This window comes from Chiloscyllium punctatum, chromosome 44 (genome assembly GCF_047496795.1).
Source record: "Chiloscyllium punctatum isolate Juve2018m chromosome 44, sChiPun1.3, whole genome shotgun sequence".
NCBI classification, from domain to species: Eukaryota; Metazoa; Chordata; class Chondrichthyes; order Orectolobiformes; family Hemiscylliidae; genus Chiloscyllium; species Chiloscyllium punctatum.
In genome coordinates this window covers 8,626,305-8,648,737 of record NC_092782.1, presented here as the reverse complement: position 1 = coordinate 8,648,737, position 22,433 = coordinate 8,626,305, and the positions used below count along the sequence as shown (strand labels likewise).

Sequence of the window (22,433 nt, the reverse complement as noted above, 5' to 3'; positions counted from 1 at the left end):
ATTTTAATTACTTTGCTTCCGCCTCTTTTGTGTGTCATTATTAAAACTCATTTTCACCACATCCACAACAAGAAAGCTGATAAGTCTTACATTAATTTAACTGTGTTCTCAGTTTGTTTGTTTCTTAAGTATTGAAAGAAACTTTGACTATAATTTCTAATATTACTGGCTAGCCTGCCTTCATATTTGATCCTCTCCTTCCTTATTTCTTTGTTATCCCTTTGTTTGTTTTTGTAGCCTTCCCAATCTTGTGAATTCCCAGTGCTCTTGGCCACTTTGTAGGCTGTCTCTTTTCCTTTTGATATATTTCCTGACTTGCTTTGTCAGCCATGGCTGTATTCATATATCCATCCAACTGCCTCTTAAATGTTGCAATTGTACCAGCCTCCACCACACCCTCTGGCAGCACATTCCATACACGTACCAGCCTCTGCATGAAAAAATTGCACCTTGGGTCTCTTTTTTTTTTTAAATATATATTTCCCCCCTCACCCTAAACTTATGCCCTCTAGTTCTGGACTCCCCAATCCCAGGGAAAAGACTTTGTCTATTTATCCTATCCATGCCCCTCATAATTTTGTAAACCTCTATAAGGTCACCCCTCAGCCTCTGACGCTCCAGGGAAAACAGCCCGAGCCTGTTCAGCCTCTCCCTATAGCTCAAATCCTCCAATCCTGACAATATCCTTGTAAATCTTTTCTGAACCATTTCAAGTTTCACAACATCTTTCCGATAGGAAGGAGACCAGAATTGCGTGCAATATTCCAACAATGGCCTAACCAATGTCCTGTACAGACGTAACATGACCTCCTAAATCCTGTACTCAACACTCTGACTAATAAAGGAAAGCATACCCAGTGCCACCTTCACTATCCTATCTACCTGTGACTCCACTTTCAAGGAGCTATGAACTTGCACTCCAAGGTCTCTTTGTTCAGCAACACTCCCTAGGAACTTACCATTAAGTGTAGAAGTCCTGCTAAGATTTGCTTTCCCAAAATACAGAGCTTAAAATGTGTTGTTGGAAAAAAGCAGTGGGTCAGGCAGCATCAAAGGAACAGGAGAGTTGACGTTTTGGGTATAAGCCCTTCAGGAATTCCTGAAGAAGGGCTCATGCCCGAAATGTCAATTCTCCTGTTCCTTTGCTGCCTGACCTGCGCTTTTCCAGCAACACATTTTTAAGCTCTGATCTCCAGCATCTGCAGTCCTCACTTTCCCAAAATACAGTAGCTCATTAAATTAAACTCCATCTGCCACTTGTCAGCCCATTGGCCTATCTGGTCCAGATCATGACGTAATCTGAGGTAACCCTCTTCTCTGTCCACTACACCTCCAATTTTGGTAAATGACAAAAAGTAGAGGACCCAGCACCGATCCTTGTGGCACTACACTGGTCACGGGCCTCCAGTCTGAAAAACAACCCTCCCACCACCACCCTCTGTCTTCTACCTTTGAGCCAGTTCTGTATCCAAATGGCTAGTTCTCCCTGTATTCCATGAGATCTAACCTTGCTAATCAGTGAATGGGAAACCTTGTCGAACGCCTTACTTAAGTCCATATAGATCACATCTACCGGTCTGCCCTCATTAATCTTTTGTTACTTTTTCAAAAAACTCAATCAAGTTTGAGACATGATTTTCCACGCACAAAGCCATGTTGACTATCCCTAACCAGTTCTTGCCTTTCCAAATACATGTACATCCAGTCCCTCAGGATTCCCTCCAACTTGCCCACCACTGAGGTCAGGATCACCAATCTATAGTTCCCTGGCTTGTCTTTACCACCCTTCTTAAACAGTAACACCACGTTTGCCAACCTCCAGTCTTCCGGGACCTCACCTGTGACTATTGATGATATAAATATCTCAGCAAGAGGCCCAGCAATCACCTCTCTAGCTTCCCACAGAGTTCTCGCGTGCGCCTGATTAGGTCCTGGGGGTTTATCCACCTTTATGCATTTCAAGACACTTCCTTCTCTGTAATCTGGACAAGATGTCACCATGTATTTCCCTACAGTCTATATCTTCCATACCCTTTTCTATAGTAAATACTGATGCAAAATATTCACTTAGTATCTCCCCCATTTTCTGTGGCACCACACAAAGGCTGCCTTGCTGATTTTTGAGGGGCCCTATTCTCTGCCTAGTTACCCTGTTTGTCCTTAATGTATTTGTAAAAACCCTTTGGATTCTCCTTAATTCCATTTGCCAATGTTATCTCATTCCCTGTTTTGTCCTCCTGATTTCCCTCTTTAGTATACTCCTATTTTCTTTATACTCTTCTAAGGATTCACTCGATCTATCCTGTCTATACCTGACATATGCTTCCTTCTTTTTCTTAACCAAACCCTCCATTTCTGTAGTCATCCAGCATTCCCTATACCTACCAGCCTTCCCTTTCACCCTGACAGGAAGATACTTTCTCTGGATTCTTATCTCATTTCTGAAGGCTTCCCATTTTCCAGCTGTCCCTTTTACCTGTGAACCTCTGCCTCTAATCAGCTTTCAAAAGTTCTTGCCTAATACCGTCAAAATTGGCCTTTCTCCAATTTAGAACTTCAACTTTTAGATCTGGTCTATCCTTTTCAATGCCATAGATTTAATTTCATTCTTAACTAACAAGGCAACCCTGCCTCCTCTGCCCACCTCGCTGTCTTTTCGATAAGTTGTAAATCCTTTGTTTAACTGCCAGTCCTGAACCCCCTGCAACCACATCTGTGATGCCTTCCACACCATAATCATTCACTATGATTTGTGCCATGAATTCATCTACTTTGAGTACTAAGAGCATGCTAACTTTCTTATCATTATTAAAGATAAGTGGAAATCATAAGATGTCTTAAGTTATCCTTTTATTTTGCTGCATTCCTGGTCTGCCTTGAGCTTAAACCTATCTGCACACTTGCTATCCTGCTACTTGTCCTTCCATTTAACTCCTTATTCCCTGTCACTTTTGCTTTCCGTTTCCCCCAGCTCAAAAGTTTAAAGTCCTATTGACCACATTCTTTATCCTTTTTGCGAGAACAATGGTTCCAGATCAGTTCAGATGGACACTGTCCCAACTGCCCAGATGTCCCCGATTCCAAAATTGGAATCTCTTTCCCACGCCAATCCTTTTTTTACCACATGTTTACTTCCCTAACTTATCCCTATGCCATTTGGCGCCTGGTTTAGGAAGTAATCCAGAGATTGTGACCCTTGACGTGTATTTCAATTTCCTTCCTTGTGCTTGTTAATCCCCAAACATGTCCTCCACCTTAGCTTTGCCTATGTTGTTAGTCCCCATATGGGCGACAACAACTGGATCCTTCCCTTCCCACTCCAGTGTCCTTTTAAGCTGGTCAGAGATGTTCTGCACCCTGGCATCAGGCAGGCAACACACCATGCGGGGCTCCCGATTCAGCTTGCATAGGATACTACCTGTCCCCCTAATTATAGAATCCCCTATAACAACACTGTTGTTTTCCTTCCTCCTTCTATCTCCCCCCCCCCCCCCCCCGCCCCCCCACCCCCCAAACAATGGCCTTCTGCACCATGGTGCTCTGGTCAGCTGGCTCATCCTGTCCTTGACCTCATCCAACAGATGTGAGATTCTTGCTCCCCGTATGGATGATGGAAAGGGCTGAGGCTCCTGAACTCAGAATCCCCCTACCTGCCTCACTTACATGTTGTTGTCCCTGAACACTTACACCCGCTATATTTAAGTAATTCAAATTCAGTGAGTGCCTCCTGAAAGTGTACCCCCCCCCCAACGTGCAGAGTTCAAAGCTCAGATTCCGCATGATCAGTTCTGATCCAGAGTCCTTCCAGCAACCAACACTGCTATTCCTAATGGGATCAGCACATCACCTGTCCAGTCATAACTTAATTATTTAATTAACTTTTACAACTTGTGTATTAAATAATGTTTTTAAAAATTTCTAGTACTTCTCTGCTGCAGTTTTTCAATTAACTAATTAAACTTTTAATCAATCACATGAAACACAAATATAAAGCCTTACCTTAACAACACAAGTCCTTCTTGGTTAGAGCTCCCACTGTTTCTGTGGCTGGAACTGAAATGGAGAGCTCCGCCAGTCGAGGTAAGTTTTCTTTTGAAACCTTAAAGCGGTGACTCACTTCTGTAGGCCCCCCCTACCGCTCTCTGCTGTTTCTTAAAAAAAAGACAGCTGGCTTTGAGGTAAGTGCTTAAACAGCAATCACTAGCCTTCCCAACAGCCTCCCTGTTCCAACCTTACTCCTGCCCAGCTATCGCTCTCTGCTTTAAAAACAAAAGCACCCACAGAAGAGCGATGAGGAAGAATAGCTCTGGGGGGTCATTTAGTCTTTGGAATTTGTTACCCAAGAGAACATTTGGCAGCTTTGTCTTTTGATACATTCAAGTTTAGGTTAGGTGGAGTTTTGATTAAACGATGAGCAGACGAATGGAGCTAAGGCTATAATCATGTTAGGAAAGGTTATGTCAATTACCACAGCAGGCTAGATTGGCTGATTAGCTATTCCTACTTCTGCCATTTTAAGCTTGTTGTTATGTCTGTTTGCACAACAGTTCTAGATTGAATTGTAGCCTTCATTTACAAAAGAATTTTGAATTTGAAGGTAGTAATTACATTTGGAACTTGGTTCATAAACTACTGTGATTCTTGAAGTTGTTTGCTTCTCAATCCGTCGTCAAAGGGCAACTAATAGTATAGCACAGGAACAGACTCTTTGGCACACCAAGACTGAAATGACACATGACTTCTAAATAAAAATGTTTTGCCTCTGTGCTGTCTGTATTCCTGTATTCCCTGATTATTCACCGATCTGTAAAGATGCCTATTAAATGTTGCTACTGTATCTTCCTCCAGCTACATTCCATGCAGTTATCACCCTCTTTTTTTTTTATTCCCAAAGAAAGTCCAAGTAATTGATGTTTCTACCATGGGGAAAAAGACTCGGGCTATCCATTGTATACATGTCTCTCATAATTTTGTAAATTTCTATCAAGTTCAAGCGAAAACAGTTTGTCCAATCTCTCCTGGCAGCCATTACCCTCCAAGCCAGTAGCATCCTTGTTAACTGTTTCAGTATCCTCTCTAAAGCCTCCACATCCTTCTGGTAGTATGATGACGAGAACTGTATGCAGTATCCCAAATGTGGTCTAACTGAAGTTCGAAACAGCTGCAACATGGCTTGCCTGTTTTTATACTCAGTTCTGACTAATGATGGCAAGCATGCATGTGTCTCCATGACCACCATACCCACTTGTGTTGTAACTTGGAGTGAACTGTGGACTTGCATACGTAGATCCCACTATTCATGCTTCTAAGGGTTCTGCCATGTGCTTCCTTCCTGCATTGGTTCTCCCAAAATTCATCACCTTGCATCTGTCTGGATTAAACTTCATCTGCCATTTCTCTACCCAAGTTTCTAGTCTATCTATGTTGTGAGATATCCACTGGCAATCCTTCTCACTATCCACAATTACCCCTATCTTTGTGCCATACTTAAAATTACTAAGGAGGCCACCTCCATTCTTCTACAAATCATTTACATAAATTTTAAACAATGGGGGTCCAAGTATTGATCCCTGCGGAACACCGCTGGTGTTAGATCTCCAATCTGTGAAACTCCGAGGGATTTTTCTTAAGCTTGTTTGCCAAAGACATTTTGTGGCCCCCTTTCGCCTTATTCCTTGTTTAAGCTTTTCCTGCTACTTTTGTATTATTCCAAGGATCTTGCCATCAGTTTCCTTTTACTTTTTGACCAAGCTCTCAATTTCTCTTCAAAGGTTTCTGAATTTTGCCATTCTGGTCCTGAACTCTAATTGATTGGCCTTTTAAAAGATCCCCACGTGTCAGATGGGATTTATGCCGTATCTGCAATCTCCATTTAATACTTTCACTTGAGGGCTACTCTTGTCCTTATAAGTAACTTAGAAAATTATGATCATAGCTTCTGAAATGTTCTCTCTCTGAAACCTCAGCTAACTGCCTGGGCTCATCCCCCAATACCAGGTGTAGCATGGCCTGAGTTGGGCCGTTGACATATTGTTTCTTTTTGAGTGCCTTTTGTTGAGGAGTAGTGGAATATCTTGTTTCAGGGCTTTGGAAAATTGAAAGGTTTGTGCAATGTTGCTTTGGTTGAAATAGTCCATGGTGCCTTTAACTGATTTTCATTTAATTCACTGCACATTGCCTTTTCCAAGCTTAGGTTAATTGTATGGCTCGAACCTGCAACCTGTAGTGGAATATTGATGGAATAAGTTAAAAGGATTTGCACATATTTAACTCCACTTACTGTGTGCAGACAGATTTTAAAGTCATTGTTTGTTCTTGTAAATTTTAAAAGTAAAAGACTTTTTATCATATATGCTGTTTTGTTAGATTAGTGAAATAAATTGTTTAATTCCTAACGTACAATTTTTTCTCGTGCACCTTCACACTTTTTGCACTTAGTTTGAGATCCTGTTTAAGGTTGTCATTGTAACTTCACATTTGAAGTGAATATTTGAGTGATCCATTCAGTTTTGTAGACTGTCAGCTGTGATATTTGAAGTTAACAGCTGTTTCAGTTGTTTATTTCGCAAGTGCAAAATGGGTTGACTTGTCCAGAAATGAGGATTTAAAATCTGTTAGCTTTGATCAATAAATAGATTTTGTCTGAAGTAATTTTTTTGAAACTAGCAAAATTTGTTTTCTTGCATGTGTTGAGAAGATCATTCCTTTTGTGCTGTTTGTTATAAAGGAAAGCCTTATTGTTTAAAAGCAAATGAAGTGCCCATCCACAAAATACACCCTTTGAAAAAACTGCTTCAAGCATTCCTAAGTTTTTTCATTGAAGCATAAATGAACTGAAAGAAAATTAATTATCTAAAGGAAACTGAATATATAGTTTTTTTTAATGTCCATAGATGCCAATTGAATACTTTTTAAAAATTGTAGTTGTTGTGGGAAATATGGAAGTCATAAACAGCTGTGTGATGATTTGAATCTAATTTTTGTAATTGTTTGAGATGAATATTGGTCAGGACACTAGGGATAACTGCTTGCCGTTCTATAAATGGTGCTATTGGATTTTTGCATCCTCCCAAGCAGATGGGGGGAGTCTCCATTTAACTTGTCACCCAAAGGTGCCACCTCAGTGCAGTAGTCCTCTGGCACTGCAGTAGAGTGTCAAGCTTGCATTTGTGTTGGAGTGGGACTTGAACCTGGAAACTTATGATTTAGAGGCTATCAATTCAGTCATGGGTTACAAACACATTACATGACGTTGGTGCCGCAACGATTTTTACATCTATTGAAGGATCTGTGGAGCTGTTACTGTTGTGTTATGGGTGATATAGCAATTGACAGACTGTGTTCAAAAACATCAGTTTGATACGACATTTGTGGCTATAAAATGGCATTTACTTTGCTAAAGTAGGGTTAAATATTTTTTGCCAGTGTGAACAGTGACACTTATTTTTCTAACATGACTCTAATAGCCTCTGGTGACTCAGGAAGAGCTGTTTGCGCCAAATATGGCTTGACTTTTAAAAAAGAATCTGCTGTCTGTAGCATTTGTGGAATCCAGAGTGGTAACCAAGGCACCCTTTAATGCTATTGTTGATCATTAACTGCAATATCAGCTGATAATATGACATCAAAATTGTAATATTTCCTGGAGAAAGGCTTCTCTTGAATCAGATGTGTTGCTTCAATAAAGAAAGCATCTCATTTTCCAAATAAATTCATTTGTGGTGAAAACTTGCCTTGAAAGATTAGTGATTTTGGCTATTTTAAGTTGATGCACATGATATGCAGCCCACATCTTGTGAAATTAAGACCAGTCATGTTCATTTAAACTTGAACTTTGAGTAGGTATGCACAGTGCTGCAGAACTTTAAAACTTATAGCGCTAAAAGTTACTGTAACACATGATCTAATAAATAAGTGGAACATTATCAGGAGAGGTCTGGCAACAGGCTTCCTAGTGGCGTTGATCGTAGATGGGAGTCTCCAACAAAATGAAAAATGTGTGCTTTTGCTTTTCGGTCCAAAGATCACCAAATGTTGTAAATTTACTTAGTAAGAATTACGTGGTACTTGGAAAGGTGAATTGCATTGCTGTAGCTATAACAATTTTTAATAATTCTTGATCATTTTATTCTTTTATACCGTAGCTTTTTCTCTCGTGGGTTAATATGAAATACTAGCTGTTTAAACTTTGATTTATTTTACATTTGTTTAATATTCTGTTTTTAAGGAATGTAATTCTTGATTGGGACTTATGGTAATAATCCAGTGTTGTACAATATCACATGGAAATATAGCGGTGTGCAACCAGCGCCATAGTTGTAAGAGATAATACCTTTGAAGGTAAAAGGATTGCTACTGAGATTTTTTTTTCCTGTTATTTGAACCTTTTTAATGTGCTCAGGCAGCATCTGAGGAGCAGACGAATCTATGTTTCGGGCATAAGCCCTTCATCAGGAATGCCTGAAACGTCAATTCTCCACTTTGGATGCTGCCTGACCTGCCGTGCTTTTCCAGCACCACACTTTTCTGATCTGCAGAGCTCACTTGTTCCTGTTTAATATGCTCAGGCTAGTGGGGAAAGAATGAATATAATTTAAGAGCATTAAAGAAAAACTGCCATGAAATCTTATTGTTATTTTAAGGCACCGAACAACCTTGAGAATTGGAAAACAAAGCACTTAGAATATGTTTGCACTATTTACATTAGATCTCGTACATTTTTACTTCGCAGATTACCACCTGGTACAGAGCTTTGTCATTTGTAGGTGATTATTTTCACGTACCTTCTGTTTTGTTTTGCATCAGAAAGCCAGTTACGTGTGTGAGAAATGCAAGCCAATAGTATTGACTAACAATCAGCACTTTGTTGCTCTGTGGTCATTAGAATCTAATCCCTTTAGATTAAGTGCTTTGAAATAGCAAGAGCATGGTTTTAGTTTTCCTTGCACAGTGGGCATGCAAATTACATTGAAGTAACATCTATTTTTAAAGCTGTCATAAAGAGAAAATAATCTATGACAATGTGGCACAGAAGTATGAAATGTAGAATAAATTTTAGTTTGTGTCAGCGATAATTTCACTTCATCTGCTATGCAGGCACAATAAGTTTTTGTCCAGTTCAGAAAGACATTATTGCTACTCTTTCACATTACAGTTTTGAAGTGAGCCAAAAATGAACAGATATGTCTCGAGCTACCACTGGGAAAGATTTGGATCCTACTCTTCTCCAGTGAAGTGTTAGCCATGTTTTCAAGTTAGTATTTATATCAATCAAAAATGGCGTTAAGCCATTTTGCTTTGTGTTTTCCTTCAAATCTGAGAACAATAAAGAACCAAATAACCCAATTTATTTTGGAGTTCATTCCCGCCTATGTGCTTTGATTAGTCTTGCTCAGTTACTGAAAATGTTTGGTGACCTACAGAGTAGCTGGAGTGGATTGAAATTTTTAAAGGAAGTAAAATTAGAGTTAAGCAGCAATGTTTACATGAAAGATGATTTGCAGTTTGAAACACCCATATGATGTGTAAACATAAGTATGGCAGCGACATAGCTGATGTTATTAGAAATCCTCCATGCTGCTAAAGCATGGAAGATTTAAAATTTGTGTATTACTATTGGCATCTTTTGTAAATCTCCCTGGGAATGGCAACTTTGTTTCTTAAAACAAACTAAACCATTTACTTGTCAAGTATTTCACTTTCACTGGTTGTCATTTCTTCACTAACTTGAACCATGAAAATCAAATGTATTAAAAACTCTGACTAAGTTATCTTTTGCATTAGCAGTTACTATATTAGAACATAGGAAAGTACAGCACAGAACAGGCCCTTCAGCCCACAATGTTGTGCCGGGGATTAATCCTAATCTAAAATAAAATAACATAACCTACGCATCCCTCAATTCACTGCTGTCCAATTGAATGTCCAGCAGTCACTTAACTGTCCCTAATGACTCTGCTTCCACCACCACTGCTGGCAACGTATTCCATGCATTCACAACTGTCTGCGTAAATAACCTACCTCTGTCACCTCCTCTATACCTTCCTCCTAACACCTTAAAACTATGACCCTTCATGGCCATCAATCCTGCCCTGGGGAAACGTCTCTGGCTATCAATTTTATCTCTGCCTCTCATTACCTTGCACACCTCGATCAGACCTCCACCTCCACCTCCACCACAGAGAAATGTCAGAGCTTAGTCGTCATCTCTTCATAAGACAAGCCCACCAGTCCAGACAGCATCCTGCTAAACTTTCTTTGCCACCTTTCTAAAGCCTCCACATCTTTCCTATTATAGGGTGACCAAAACTGGACACAGTATTCCAAGTGTGGTCTCACCAGGGTTTTGTAGAGCTGCAGCAAAACCTTGTGGTTCTTAAAGTTAATTCCATGTTATTGAAAGCCAAAACATCATATGCTTTCTTGACGACCCAATCTACTTGGGTGGATTGATGCACTTGAGCACCAAGAACTCGTTCTTCCAAACTGCCAAGAATCCTGTCCTAAATCCTATATTCAGCATTCAAGTTCACCCTCCCAAAATGAATCACTTCACATTTATCTAGTTTGAACTCCATCTGCCATTTCTCAGCCCATCTTGTCAATGTCATGCTGCAGCCTGCAACAGCCCTCGATACTATCAACGGCACCTCCAACCTTTTGTGTCATCTGCAAATTTACTCATCCACCCCTCAACCTCCTCATCCAATACATTTCTAAAAACTAAAAGAGCAGAGGCCCAAGATAAAAGTACTTTGGGACACCACTCACCACTGACCTACAGTTAGAATACTTTCCATCTGCAACCACACTCTGCCTTCTGTCAGCCAACCAATTCTGAATCCAGAGAGCCAAATCTCTCTGTATCCCATACCTCCTGATTTTATGAATGAGCCCACCATGGGGAACCTTATCAAATGCCTTGCTGAACTTTATGTATACTACATCCACTGCTCAACCTTCAACCTGTCTTGTTGTCACCCCCAAAGAACTCAATCAGATTTGAGAGGCATGACCCTCCCCTCAAAACCATGCTGACTGCTTTTAATCACGCTATGCTTTTCCAAATAGTCATAAGTCCTATCCCTCAGAATTCTCTCCAAATCCTTGCTGACCACAGACGTAAGACTGACTGGTCTGTAATTGCCTGGGAAGGGTAACAACAATAATCTCCTCCTCCTCCTTCCTTCCTCTCTCTCCACCTTCCCCCCAAATCCTTGGGTATGGCTCCCATGGAGAGTGAGGAAGCAAAGATCTTGGCCAGCGGCTTACCACCCTCCTTTCTCACTGCCTGGAGCAAACTAGGATAAATCTGGTCTGGACCTATCAATCTTAATATTTGCCAAACTTTCCAGCACATCAACTTCCTTAATCTCAGTCTGCTCAAGCTTTTTACCTGGTCCTCGAAGTTCTCATTCACAACAAGGTTCCTTACCTTAGTGAAAACCAAAGCAAAAAACTCATTTAGGGCTTCCTCTATCTGCTCAGACTCCATGCGCAAGTTCCTTATGCTATCTGTGACTGGCCCTACCTTCTCCCTGATCATTCTCTTTTTCCTCATGTATGAGTAAAATGCCTTTGGGTTCTCCCTAATCCTTCTTGCCAAGCATTTTTCATGCCCCCTCCTCAGTCCATTCTGAGCTCCTTTCTGGTAAGGCTGTAATCCTCTAAAGCTGTGCGAGATCCTTGCTGCCTCCACCTTACATAAGCTGCCGCCTTCCGTTTGACAAAAAGTTCCTCTGTTCTGGTCATCCAAGGCTCCTTAATCTTACACCATCTTGCCTGTCTCGGGGAACAAATTAATGCATCACTTGCAACAACTGCTCCTTAATATTGGGGGGGAAAAAATGAATGCGTCTGTACATTGTTGAAGCCCCATTTTTTTAGGATTAGAGAGTCTTTGCTTGCCAACATAACATGCATTATAAAAACAGAAAACACTGAAGGGGAAATTCTGTGGCCACAAATGGGAATCCAGGAAGGTGTGTTGCCTCCTGGGTCAGGGTCCGGGATATCTCTGAGCAGCTGTAGAACGTTCTGAAGGGGGAGGGTGAACAGCCAGAAGTCATTGTGCATATTGGTACAAATGACATGGATAGAAATGGGGATGAGGTCCTGTGGAGCGGTTATAGAAAGCTAGGAAAAATGTTGAAAAACCAGGACCCTGTTGGTGGTAATCTCTGGATTACTTCCAGTGCAAGGTGCTAGTGAGGGTAAGAACAGGCATATCTAGCAGATGAATGTGTGGATAAAGAATTGGTACAGAGACCAGGGATTCAGATTTTTAGATCCATTGGGATCTTTGGGGGCAGGGGTGACCTGTTCAAGAGGTACAGGCTACATCTGAACTGAGGAGGACCAATATCTTGGTGGCCCTGTTTGCTCACGTTACAAGGGAGGGTTGTAAACTAGATTGAGAGGGGGTTGGAATCCTCAACATCAGGGAGGCAAATGTGAGCCTGAAAGGCAATACAGTAATCAAATAGTAAAGAGACAGGTCAGGCTGGAACATGACAGAGCACAGCATGCCTGTTGGATTGAATTTCATCTGTTTCAATGCAAGATGGCTGAGAGATAAAGCAGATGAACTTGGGGCACGGGTAGGTACATGGGACTGGGAGATTACGGAAACATGGCTAAGGGAGGGACAGGACTGGCAGTTTAATGTGCCAGGGTGCAGGCGCTTTAGGCAGGACAGAGGTGGTGAAAGGGAGGGAGAGTTGCATTATTGATTGAGGTGATTATCTCCGCAGTAATTAGAGTTCGGCCAAGAAATAAGTGGGATTATTGGCGTTGTACGACAGGCCCTGAATAGTCAATGGGAATTAAAGGAACAAATATGCACAGTGACTGGGGAGACTTGCAGGAGCAATAGGATTGTCATAGTAGGGGATTTTAATTTTCCAAGCGCAAACTGGGGCTGCCAGAACGTCAAGAGCTTTGATGGGGTGAAATTTTTCAAGTGTGTTCAGGAAAGTTTCCTTCAGTATATAGAGGGTCCTATTCAAAAGGGCAAAACTTGACCGACTCTTGGGAAATATGGCAGGACAGATGACAGTGGGGGAGCACTTTGGGACCAGTGACCATAGTTCTATTAATTTTAAAATAGTTATGAGAGAGGGGCAAAACTGGTCTACAGATTGAAGTTCTAAATTGGGGCAAGGTGAATTTTGATGGAATTAGACAGGAGTGTGCAAAGGTTGATTGGAGTAGTTTGTTTGCAGGTAAAAGGACCTCTGGCAAGTGGGAGGCCTTTTGAAAAATGACACAGCTGGCGTTCAAGGTCTGTATGTCCCTGTGAGAATGAAAGGCAAGGTTGACAAGAATAGGGAGCCCTGGATGACAAGAGATGTTGAGGCTTGACTTAGAGGAGGTTTGGCTTGGGTGCAGGCAGCTGGGATAAAGGTAATCCTTTGGAGATATATTGGTATTTTGGTGAAGAAAATCAGAAGGGTGAAAAGGGGATATAAGATGGCCTTTGCTGAGAAGATTAAGGTGAATCCAAAGAGATTCTTTTAAGTATCTTTTAAAAGAAAAAGAATAACTGGAGAGAACAGGACCCTGCAAAGACTTAAGTGGACATGTATAAGTAGAGCCACAGGAGACTGGCGAGGTCCTCAATGAATATTTGTCCTCTGTATGTACCGTGAAGTATTACAGTAGAGATGGTGGATGTATTAAATGTATGAAGATGGATAAATCTCCTGGTCCTGACAACATATGTCCAAAGACCCCGCAAGAAGTGAGAGAGGAACTTGCAGGGCTTCTAGCTAATATTTTTGCATCACAGTCAGCCACAGTTGAGGACCTGGAAGACTGGACGGTAGCAAATGTGGTGCCCTTATTCTAGAAGGGCTGCAAAAAAAAACTGGGACCTATAGCACAATAAGCCTGACCTCTATGGTAGATAAGTTACTGGAGAAGATTCTGAGGGAGAAGTTATGCAGGGGAAGCACAGTTGTTCGAAGGACATGGACGGAGAGTATTTCGTTCAGTTAATTGAATGCTGGATACTGCTTTTCTTTTTTTTACATATAAATGATGTGAATATATGCTGTATAGTTTGTAAGTTTGCAGATGACACCAAAATGGACAGTGAAGAAGGTTACCTCAGTGCAATGGGATCTTGATCAGATGGGCCAGTGGGCTGAGGAGTGACTCATCGCGTTTAACTTAGATAAATGTGAGGTGGCGCATTTTGGGAAAGCAAATCTTAACAGGAGTTGTACAATTAATGGTAAGGTCCTAGGGAGTATTGGTGAACAAAGAGACCTTGGGAGTGCAGGTTCATAGCTTTTATAGTAGAAAGTGGAGTCGCAGGTAGATAGGATAGTGAAGGTGTTTGGTATGCTTTCTTTAAGTGGTCTATGTTGAGTATAGGAGTTGGGAGGTCATGTCGCTGTACAAGACATTGGTTAGGACACTTGGAATATTGTGGGCAATTCTGGTCTCTTTCCTATCTGAAGGATTTGTGAAACTTGAAAGGGTTCAGGGTGTTGCCAGAGGTGGAGGATTTCGGCACTTGGGACAGTTTGAATAGGCTGGGGCTGTTTTCCTTTGAGCATCGGAGGCTGAGGAGTGACATAGAGGTTTATAAAATCGTGAGGGGCATGGATGGGATAAATAGACAAGATTTTTTTCCCTGGGGTAGGGGAGTCCAGAACTAGAGGGCGTAGATTTAGGGTGAGAGGGAAAAGACCTAAAAGGGATGTAACGGACAGTGTTTTCACAGAGGGTTGTGTGTGTATGGAATGAGCTGTCATAAGAAGTGGTGGAGTCTGGTACAATTACCATGTTTAAAAGGCATCTGGATGGTAAATGAATAGGAAGGGTTCAGAGGGATATGGACCAAGTGCTGGCAAATGGGACTAAATTAGGTTAGGATATCTGGTTGGCATGGATAAGCTGGACTGAAGAGTTGTTTCCATGCTGTATATCTGACTTTATGACCTTGAAAGTGGGCTGAGAAATTACAACAGTTGTTTATAATGGTGTAAGGTCTTGCATTTTGGAAAGACAAATCAAGGTAGAAGTTCCATGGTGAATGGTAGGGCCTTGAGTGTAGTAGAACAGAGGGACCTTGGGGTTCAGATGCACAGTTCTCTGGAAGTGGAATAATAAGTAGACAGCAGTGAAGAAGGCTTTTGACACACTGGCCTTTGTCATTCAGGGCATTGAGAATGGAAGTTGGGAAGTGATGTTGCAGTTCAGGTGTTGGTGAGGTTGCACTTGGAGTTTTGTGTTCAGTTTTGGTCATTTTGCTACAGGAAGGATGTTGTCAAACTGGAAAGAGTGCAGAAAAAATTTACAAGGATGTAGCCAGATCTTAATGGCCTGAGTTACAGGGAGAGGTTGGACAAGCTAAGAGTTTTTTCTTTTTGGGCTTAGACTGAAGGGGAATCTTAAAAATGGATAAGATCATAAGAGACCTGGATAAGATAAATACACTCATTGTTTTTCCCAGGGTTGGAGAACAGAGGACCAGAGGGCTAAGATTAGAAGTTTAAGATTAGAGGGGAAAGAAGAAAAGGGAACCTGAGGGGCACAGTGGGTGGTATGCACAAGGACTAAGCTGCTGGTGGAATTGGTTGAGGTGGGTACATGAACAACATTTAAAGGAATTTGGACAAATACATGGATATAAAAGGTTTAGAAGGCTATGGGCCAAGTGCAGGGAAATGGGGTTAGTGTTGATGGCCATTTTGGTCAGCCTGGACCAGTTTGGGCAAAGGGCCTCTCTCCATGCTCTCGGACTCTGACTCTCTAAATTGTGTATCTGGCAGTATCTATGGGGAAGGATGCAGCCTCTACTGGAGTTCTCAAGGTAATGTCCGAAAGTCAGAAATGAAGATATTCATTGTTAATCTCACGATATTCAGTATATGAAAGCAGTGCATTTCCAAATGCAGCAAGACCTGGGCAATATTCTGTTTTGATTGACGTGATAACATTTACATGAGTGTTAGGCAATGACCACCTCCAAAAAGAGTCTAGTCATCACCCCTTGATTTTCAATGGCATTACTATCACTGAATTCCCCAACACCAGCACTGGGGCTACCATTAGCATGGAATTGAGCTGGGCTAGCCATATACATACTGTAGTTACAGGAGGAAGTTAGATTAGGAATCTTACTGAATGTAGCTTACAGCCTGACTTCCCAAACCCCACCATCTTTAGCGACAGGAGTGCACCTCCAAAAACATGCAAAAAGCTTGGCACCATCCAGGCCAAAGCAGCCCTCTGGACTTGCACTATGTCCATAAACATTCTCCTATAAGGCCTTTACTATCCTGACTTAACAACATCATAGAATCTGTACAGTGTGGAAAGAGGCCACTTGGCCTATCGGGTCTGCACTGACTCTGCAAAAAGCCTCCTACCTTTTGCCCATAACCCTGCTTTTATCATAGCCAATCCACCTAGCCTGCATAAATTTAGACTGTGGGAGGAAACATGAGCACCTGGAAGAAACCTACACAGGCATGGGGAGAGCGTGCAAACTCCACATTGTCACTTAAGACCAGGTCCCTGACACTGAGAGGCAGTGGTGTTAGCCACTGAACCAACATACTGCCTTGATGCTTTTTTTGCTTTGTGTAGCTGGGTCAAAATTCTGGAACAACTTGCCTGGTAGCAATGTGGTCTAGCTATACCAAATGGACTGCAGCAGTTCAAGAAGATAGCTCAGCTCACCACCACCTTAAGGGCAACTGAGGAAAAGCAATAAATGCCAGCCCATCCAGGAATGCCCACATCTCATGTCCAAATAATAAATGAACAGTTAACATTTGAAGTTCAATTTAATTATTTTCTTTTGATTAGAACTAGTGAAAAAACTTGGGGAAAATACCTCCAGTCATCAGGTTTGTCTTAGTAATTGGACTTGGGTCCACACAAGAGTGCAAAAACTTAACCTTTTGTAAGGAAAATTCTTCAATTGTACTAAATAAATCACTAAAGCAGGTTATTTGTGTAGGCTAGGTGGCTGCTTTGCAGAACACTTACGTTCTGTCTGTCTGCAAAAATGACTCCAATCTTCTGCCTGACCCTATTTTCTTAGTTTTCGATATCAGTATATATTCTTGACCCATCCCTTCACCTTTTTCCTTTGTCCATAACAAAACTTAAATTTTATGTAGTGTTTAACATAATGCAGCATCCTCAGGCACTTGAGATGAGCATTATTAAACAAAGTATGACAATGAATCACATAAAGATACTTAATCAACTGAGCAAAAGCTTGATCAAAATAGTAGGTTTAAGTCTTGAAAAGAGGAAACTGATCCAGTACGTTACTATCACCAATATCATAAAAATGCATCTGTTCCACTATTGTCCTTTGTGAAGGAACTCTGCCATCTTTTCCTGGTCTGGACTACCTATGATCTTAAATATATAGTCATGTACTTGACTGTTAACTGCCGCCTTAAGTGGACTAGTAAGTCACTTAATTCAAGGAAAATTAATGATTGGTAGCAAAAATCTGCATCCCATCAAAGAACACAATAGTGTGAAATATGTTTCTTCTCCACGATTTTGAATTGTTGTATGGAAATGTTAATACTAAAGTTCTAGTAAGGTACTTGGATCCCCAATCCTGCAAATAGTATCCAAGTTTTCACCTCTTAGATTTGGGTCTGTTATCTTGTGGCAGCCTTCAGTTTCTAGCTTTTAAGGTAATCATAACTTTTAAATTTTCAGCATGTGTTTGTGGTTTTTAGACTTTCCTGACCAATTTGTTGCATTTTGTCTCTGAGCTGCTGTTAAACCTGTTGCTTTAGTTGCTTGGATTTTCAATTTAAAATATTTTGCTCTCCTGTGAGTTTGAGCTGAGTTATAATATATATTCTTCCAAATTTTAGTCTGTAGAAAGGTTTGAGATTCATGTTGATCTCGCTGCCCTTCTGCATGGAAATAGTAATTGAAGAAATCTGAAGTAACAATACTTAGTTTCAAATATAGTATATTTGAAACTATCGGTAGAAGTGCCAGCTTTTCTCAGTTGAGCCACAGTTTTCAGTTTGTGCATTGTTTTGAGTCCACTTCCAAGAGCAGGAAAATGTATTCTCACCATGTTTGTTCGTGATCATTCATTGTTCAGATTTTTCCAAAATTCTTTCCTTTGAGGCAGTGGTCTAACAAGGCAGTTATCCAATGCATCATACGTGATATGGTGTTTGTTAGCTCCACCAAAGATTGTAGACGACAAATTGTAGAGGAATAAAATCAAGCTGGAAAAGTCAGCAGGTTTGCCAGCATCTGTAGAGTGAATAACAAGTGGTGTTTTAAGTCCAGTGACTTTGTCAGAACAATTCTGATGAAGGATATTCCATTTTTGTCCTTACAGATGTAGCACTTTGTTTTTGTTTCAGACTTCAAGTACCCACAGTTCTGTTTATTTTTATTTCTAAATCACTTAGGAAGGTAAGTAGATTTCCTCTGTCCATCATAGGATTGTAGTCTGTTCTTTCCACATAAATGCCCCATTCTCTCTTCCCCTAGGTTTCTAATGTTAGCTTCAATGTTGCAGGTTATCTTGTACAACATAATTTAAGTATGAAATTGGACAAGATGTCAATTCTAGTGGCTTTAGGTCATAAGTACATTTTGAAGGTTTTCCTAAAATACACTGAACAATTTGAAAGATGAATTTCATGATCGAAGACCGGACCAAATCATGAAAAGCAAAATAATCTGGTTGCTGGAAGTGCTCGATCAGGTGGCATTTGTGCACAGAAAAACAAAGTTAACATTTCAGAAATGTGACCTTTCATTAATGTCTTATTAAACATGTTAAAAACATTTTGGTTATATTAAAATATAACAAAATGCTGCTATTTTTGGTTTCTTAAGTGTCTTAGAATGAAAACATAAAGTTTAATTTGCTCTGCATAGTTAAGCTCTAAAGGGAGATGAAAAGAGGATTTAGTCAAATGTTAACACTGAATCTTATTTTTATAGTGGTTATGCATCTCAATCAGTGATCCGACAAGCAATGGATATTACTTCAAAGACAAGTGGAAAAGCCTTGTATGGTGAGTTAATAGTTAATAATTGTTTTGCAAATGCTGCTTTTAAGAGTCAGGTTTTACAGCATGGAAAGAGACCCTTCATTCCATTTATGTCTCTGGTCATGACACATCTATTTTAATCCTGTTTTCCAGCCCTTTGCCTGAAGCTTTGAACAACATGGCATTTCAAGTGTTCATCTAAAGAGTTCTTGCATATCTTGAGGGTTCCTGTCTGTACCATCCTTTTTATGCAGTATTCCAGATACTCTCAGTGCTCTGGATGAAAACCTTATTGCTTAATTTCCCCCTCAAATTCCTGCTTCTTACCTTTAAAACTGCCCCGGATATTAACATCTCTACTAAAGTAGAAGGTTTCTCCCTAACTACCCTGTCATGCCCCTCAAAATTTTGTAGCCTGAACCACAAACCGATCACCTATCAGTCTGCTCTGCTTAATGAAAAGTAACCCCAGCTTGCCTAGCTTCTTTGCATAGCTGAATTGCTCCAGTCCAGGAAACATGCTGATTAATCTATTCTACACCCTCCCTCCCCCTCAATTACAATCATGTCCTTCCTATAGTGTGGCAATCGCAACTGGCACACTACTCTAGTGATGGCCTAACTAATGTTGTATACAGCTCTTCGTGCCGCTAATCAATGCCTTAAGTAATAAAGGCAATTTTCTATTGCTACCTTCAAGGATCTGTGGACATACATACCAGAGTCCCTCTGATTCTCTGTACTTAGTTCTTACCCTAAATGTTATTGGAAATTGAAAAGTAGATTTTTCTTAGCGAGTTTTAACAAGATTTGTAGCTCCGGTTGATAAGTCTAAGTTAGCTTGCTGAGCTTGAAGGTTTCTTTTCAGATGTTTTGTCACCATACTAGGTATCATCATCATCAGTGTGTCTCTGGAGCAGTGGTAGTATGTCCTGCCTCTCTCTTTATAGGTCTTGGTTTCTTAAGATGGGTGATGTCATTTCTGGTTTTTTCTTTTTTTTCCAAGGGAAGGTAGATTTAGGACCTTATCCATGTGTTTATTGATGGCGTTCTAGTTAGAATGCCATGCCTCTAAGAATTCTTGAGTGTAAGTGCTTCGCTTGTCCTAAGATGTGTGTGTTGTCCCTGTCAAAGTGGTGTCCTCCTTGTATGGATGGAAACTACTTAGAGTGGGTCGTGTATTTTGGTGGCCAATTGGTGTTCATGTATCCTGGTGGCAAGTTTCCTGCTACTTTGTCTGGTGTAGTTTATTTTTACAGTACTTGCATGGTATCTTGTAAATAGTTTTGCTGGTGGTATTTAATGCATCCTTTTAGGTTCATAAGATGCTGTTTGTGTGTGTTGGTAGGTTTGTGGGCTACCATGATGCCAAGGGGTCTGAGTAGTCTGGAAGTCATTTCTGATATGCCTTTGTAAGGTAATGTGGCTATAGTTTTTGGTTGTGTTGTGTCTACTTGTTTGGGTTTGTTTCTGAAGAATCGACGGATTATGTTTATTGAACAGAATCTCATCCTTTCTAAAAGGGTTCTCTCTCTCAATTTATGATTAATCATTATTCCTCTTTTTCTATTGCTGGATTCAAATAGAAAAGGCTTTTTGGGCTTTTTATTGCATTTTAACAAAATAATGGACCAAATTTTGCTTTTGCTGGACATCCTCCAGGATTTGATGGTAGCTGTTAGGAAAATAGCATCTGGATGAATAGGGAAAATGACTATATCGCCTTAACCAATCATTAAAGGATTGAGAACTGAATGGTGGAAGAACCAAGAAGGAAGTGTAAATTAGAATGCGTGCACTTATTGACTGATTAGGAATGTACAAACAAAGTAATGTTGGATGTTGTGATGAAAAATACAAATAGCAAGTTGTATGAAGGTAAAATTTTCATGCTTTGCATAGATGTTCAATTCCGAAGGAGTGAAAATTGACAGTCGTTGCTGACAGTGTGTTTATCTGTTAAGGGGAGATTCTGCTTTAGCAGCGGAAGCTAAGTCATTGAATATTTTTAAAGACTGAGTGAGATTGTTAATTGACAAAGGCACCAGTATAGGGGTAGGTGGGAAATTATCTCTTCAAATGGTGATTCAGCCCATGCGGCTGAATAACCTACCACTTCTCATACTTTGTAGTTCACAATTTTCAGTACCAGAAACCTGGATTAGTATTAATTGAATTTAAATTGCTGCACCTGTAAGGTTACCAATACTACTTCATCTCCCTTAAATTTGCATTTCTTAATCTGAACACTTCCAGTCATAGTGGCATCAGAATATTGTAAATCATGCTTAAGTGTGACTGTATAACTGGCTTTACTTTTATGACACATTGCTAAAATTGACTCTAATGGTTTCATGCTCAACTTGCAGTTCTGTTGTTTCCAGCTTGGTTTAGTTAAGCAAGTTTTAAAACTGTGCTCATACATTTTTGCATACATGTTTCTTTTACTCCCTCTGTTTTCTTTCTCTCCTTTTTAATCAGGTTGTGTTTTTAAATAGTAAATGTTATTGTGTAGGTTAAAACCCCTAAAGTAAACTCTGCTCAATGTTCCAGTACCCATTCTTAAAAGTGTAGTCAAGACTGCTGTAACTGGTGTCTTATTAAGCTTATCACGAGATGAGAGTCGCAACATACCCATGCTGACTGGATATCCTAAATTAATCTAGTTCCATTTGCCAGCATTTGGCCCATTTCCCCCTCAAACACTACTTATTCATATACCCATCCAGATGTCTTTTAAATGTTTTAATTGTACCAGGGTGTGCAACAAGGATCGGTGCTGGATCCACTGCTTTTGATCATTTATATAAATGATTTGGATATGAACATATGTATGGTTAGCAAGCTTGCACATGGCACCATGTTGCATAAATTACAGGAATTGCGAGAGACATCATCCATTTTGTTTTTTTACATCTGATAGACTTTCAATTCAACAAATATGGGGTTGTTGACTGCTCACAGCAATTTAAACCTAGTCAATTAATCTGTAATCATTCCTGGTTGTGACAGGAGAAACCTCTAGAGAGCTTTGGTATTGTAAGTTCAAAGTCACTTCTTCCTCTCAGACATGCTGCACTTGGATGTCTTAAGTTGCTCATGTACAGACTTAAAGATATTCAAGGAGAACCAAGAGTTGCAAGTAAATTTCTTAACAGTAGATGTGTCAATTTGTGTTGGAAGATTGTTTTGAAGCAGTCACCTTTGCAGCATTTGGTGTTTCACAGTCAAAGTTCTGTTTGAATGTAGTCTCTGACATACATGCCATCCTTGTTGAGAGCTTGATACTGACCATTTTCTGTTAACCCTATCTTTGATTTATAAAGATGTCACTGGATAGATATTTTGGGCTATTCAAGCAGTTTTTGCTGGCAGTTCTTGTCAGTCTATTTTACCTCCTCTCATTCCATAGCCTAGAAC

General features: G+C 40.3%; 1 protein-coding gene and 1 long non-coding RNA gene across 12 annotated transcripts in view; one reads left to right on the top strand and one right to left on the bottom strand.

Moving 5' to 3' along the window:
- LOC140466702 (uncharacterized) overlaps positions 1–4,091 on the bottom strand; it is a 37,575-nt gene extending 33,484 nt beyond the window's left edge. For all 4 annotated transcript variants that reach the window (XR_011955263.1, XR_011955265.1, XR_011955266.1 and 1 more), the window contains exon 1: positions 4,000–4,091. This is a non-coding gene — a long non-coding RNA (uncharacterized lncRNA). The remainder of the gene's footprint in view (positions 1–3,999) is intronic.
- The window catches only part of eps8a (EGFR pathway substrate 8a, signaling adaptor), a 220,019-nt gene that overhangs the window by 116,721 nt on the left and 80,865 nt on the right, over positions 1–22,433 (top strand). For 7 of the 8 annotated variants that reach the window (XM_072562187.1, XM_072562184.1, XM_072562186.1 and 4 more), the window contains one exon: positions 18,964–19,037. In XM_072562187.1, coding sequence (XP_072418288.1) covers positions 18,998–19,037 — 40 coding nt within the window. In that variant the 5' untranslated portion in view covers positions 18,964–18,997. Of the gene's footprint in view, positions 1–18,374; positions 18,427–18,963; positions 19,038–22,433 lie in introns of those variants that run through there. The other variant, XM_072562185.1, reaches the window with a different exon arrangement.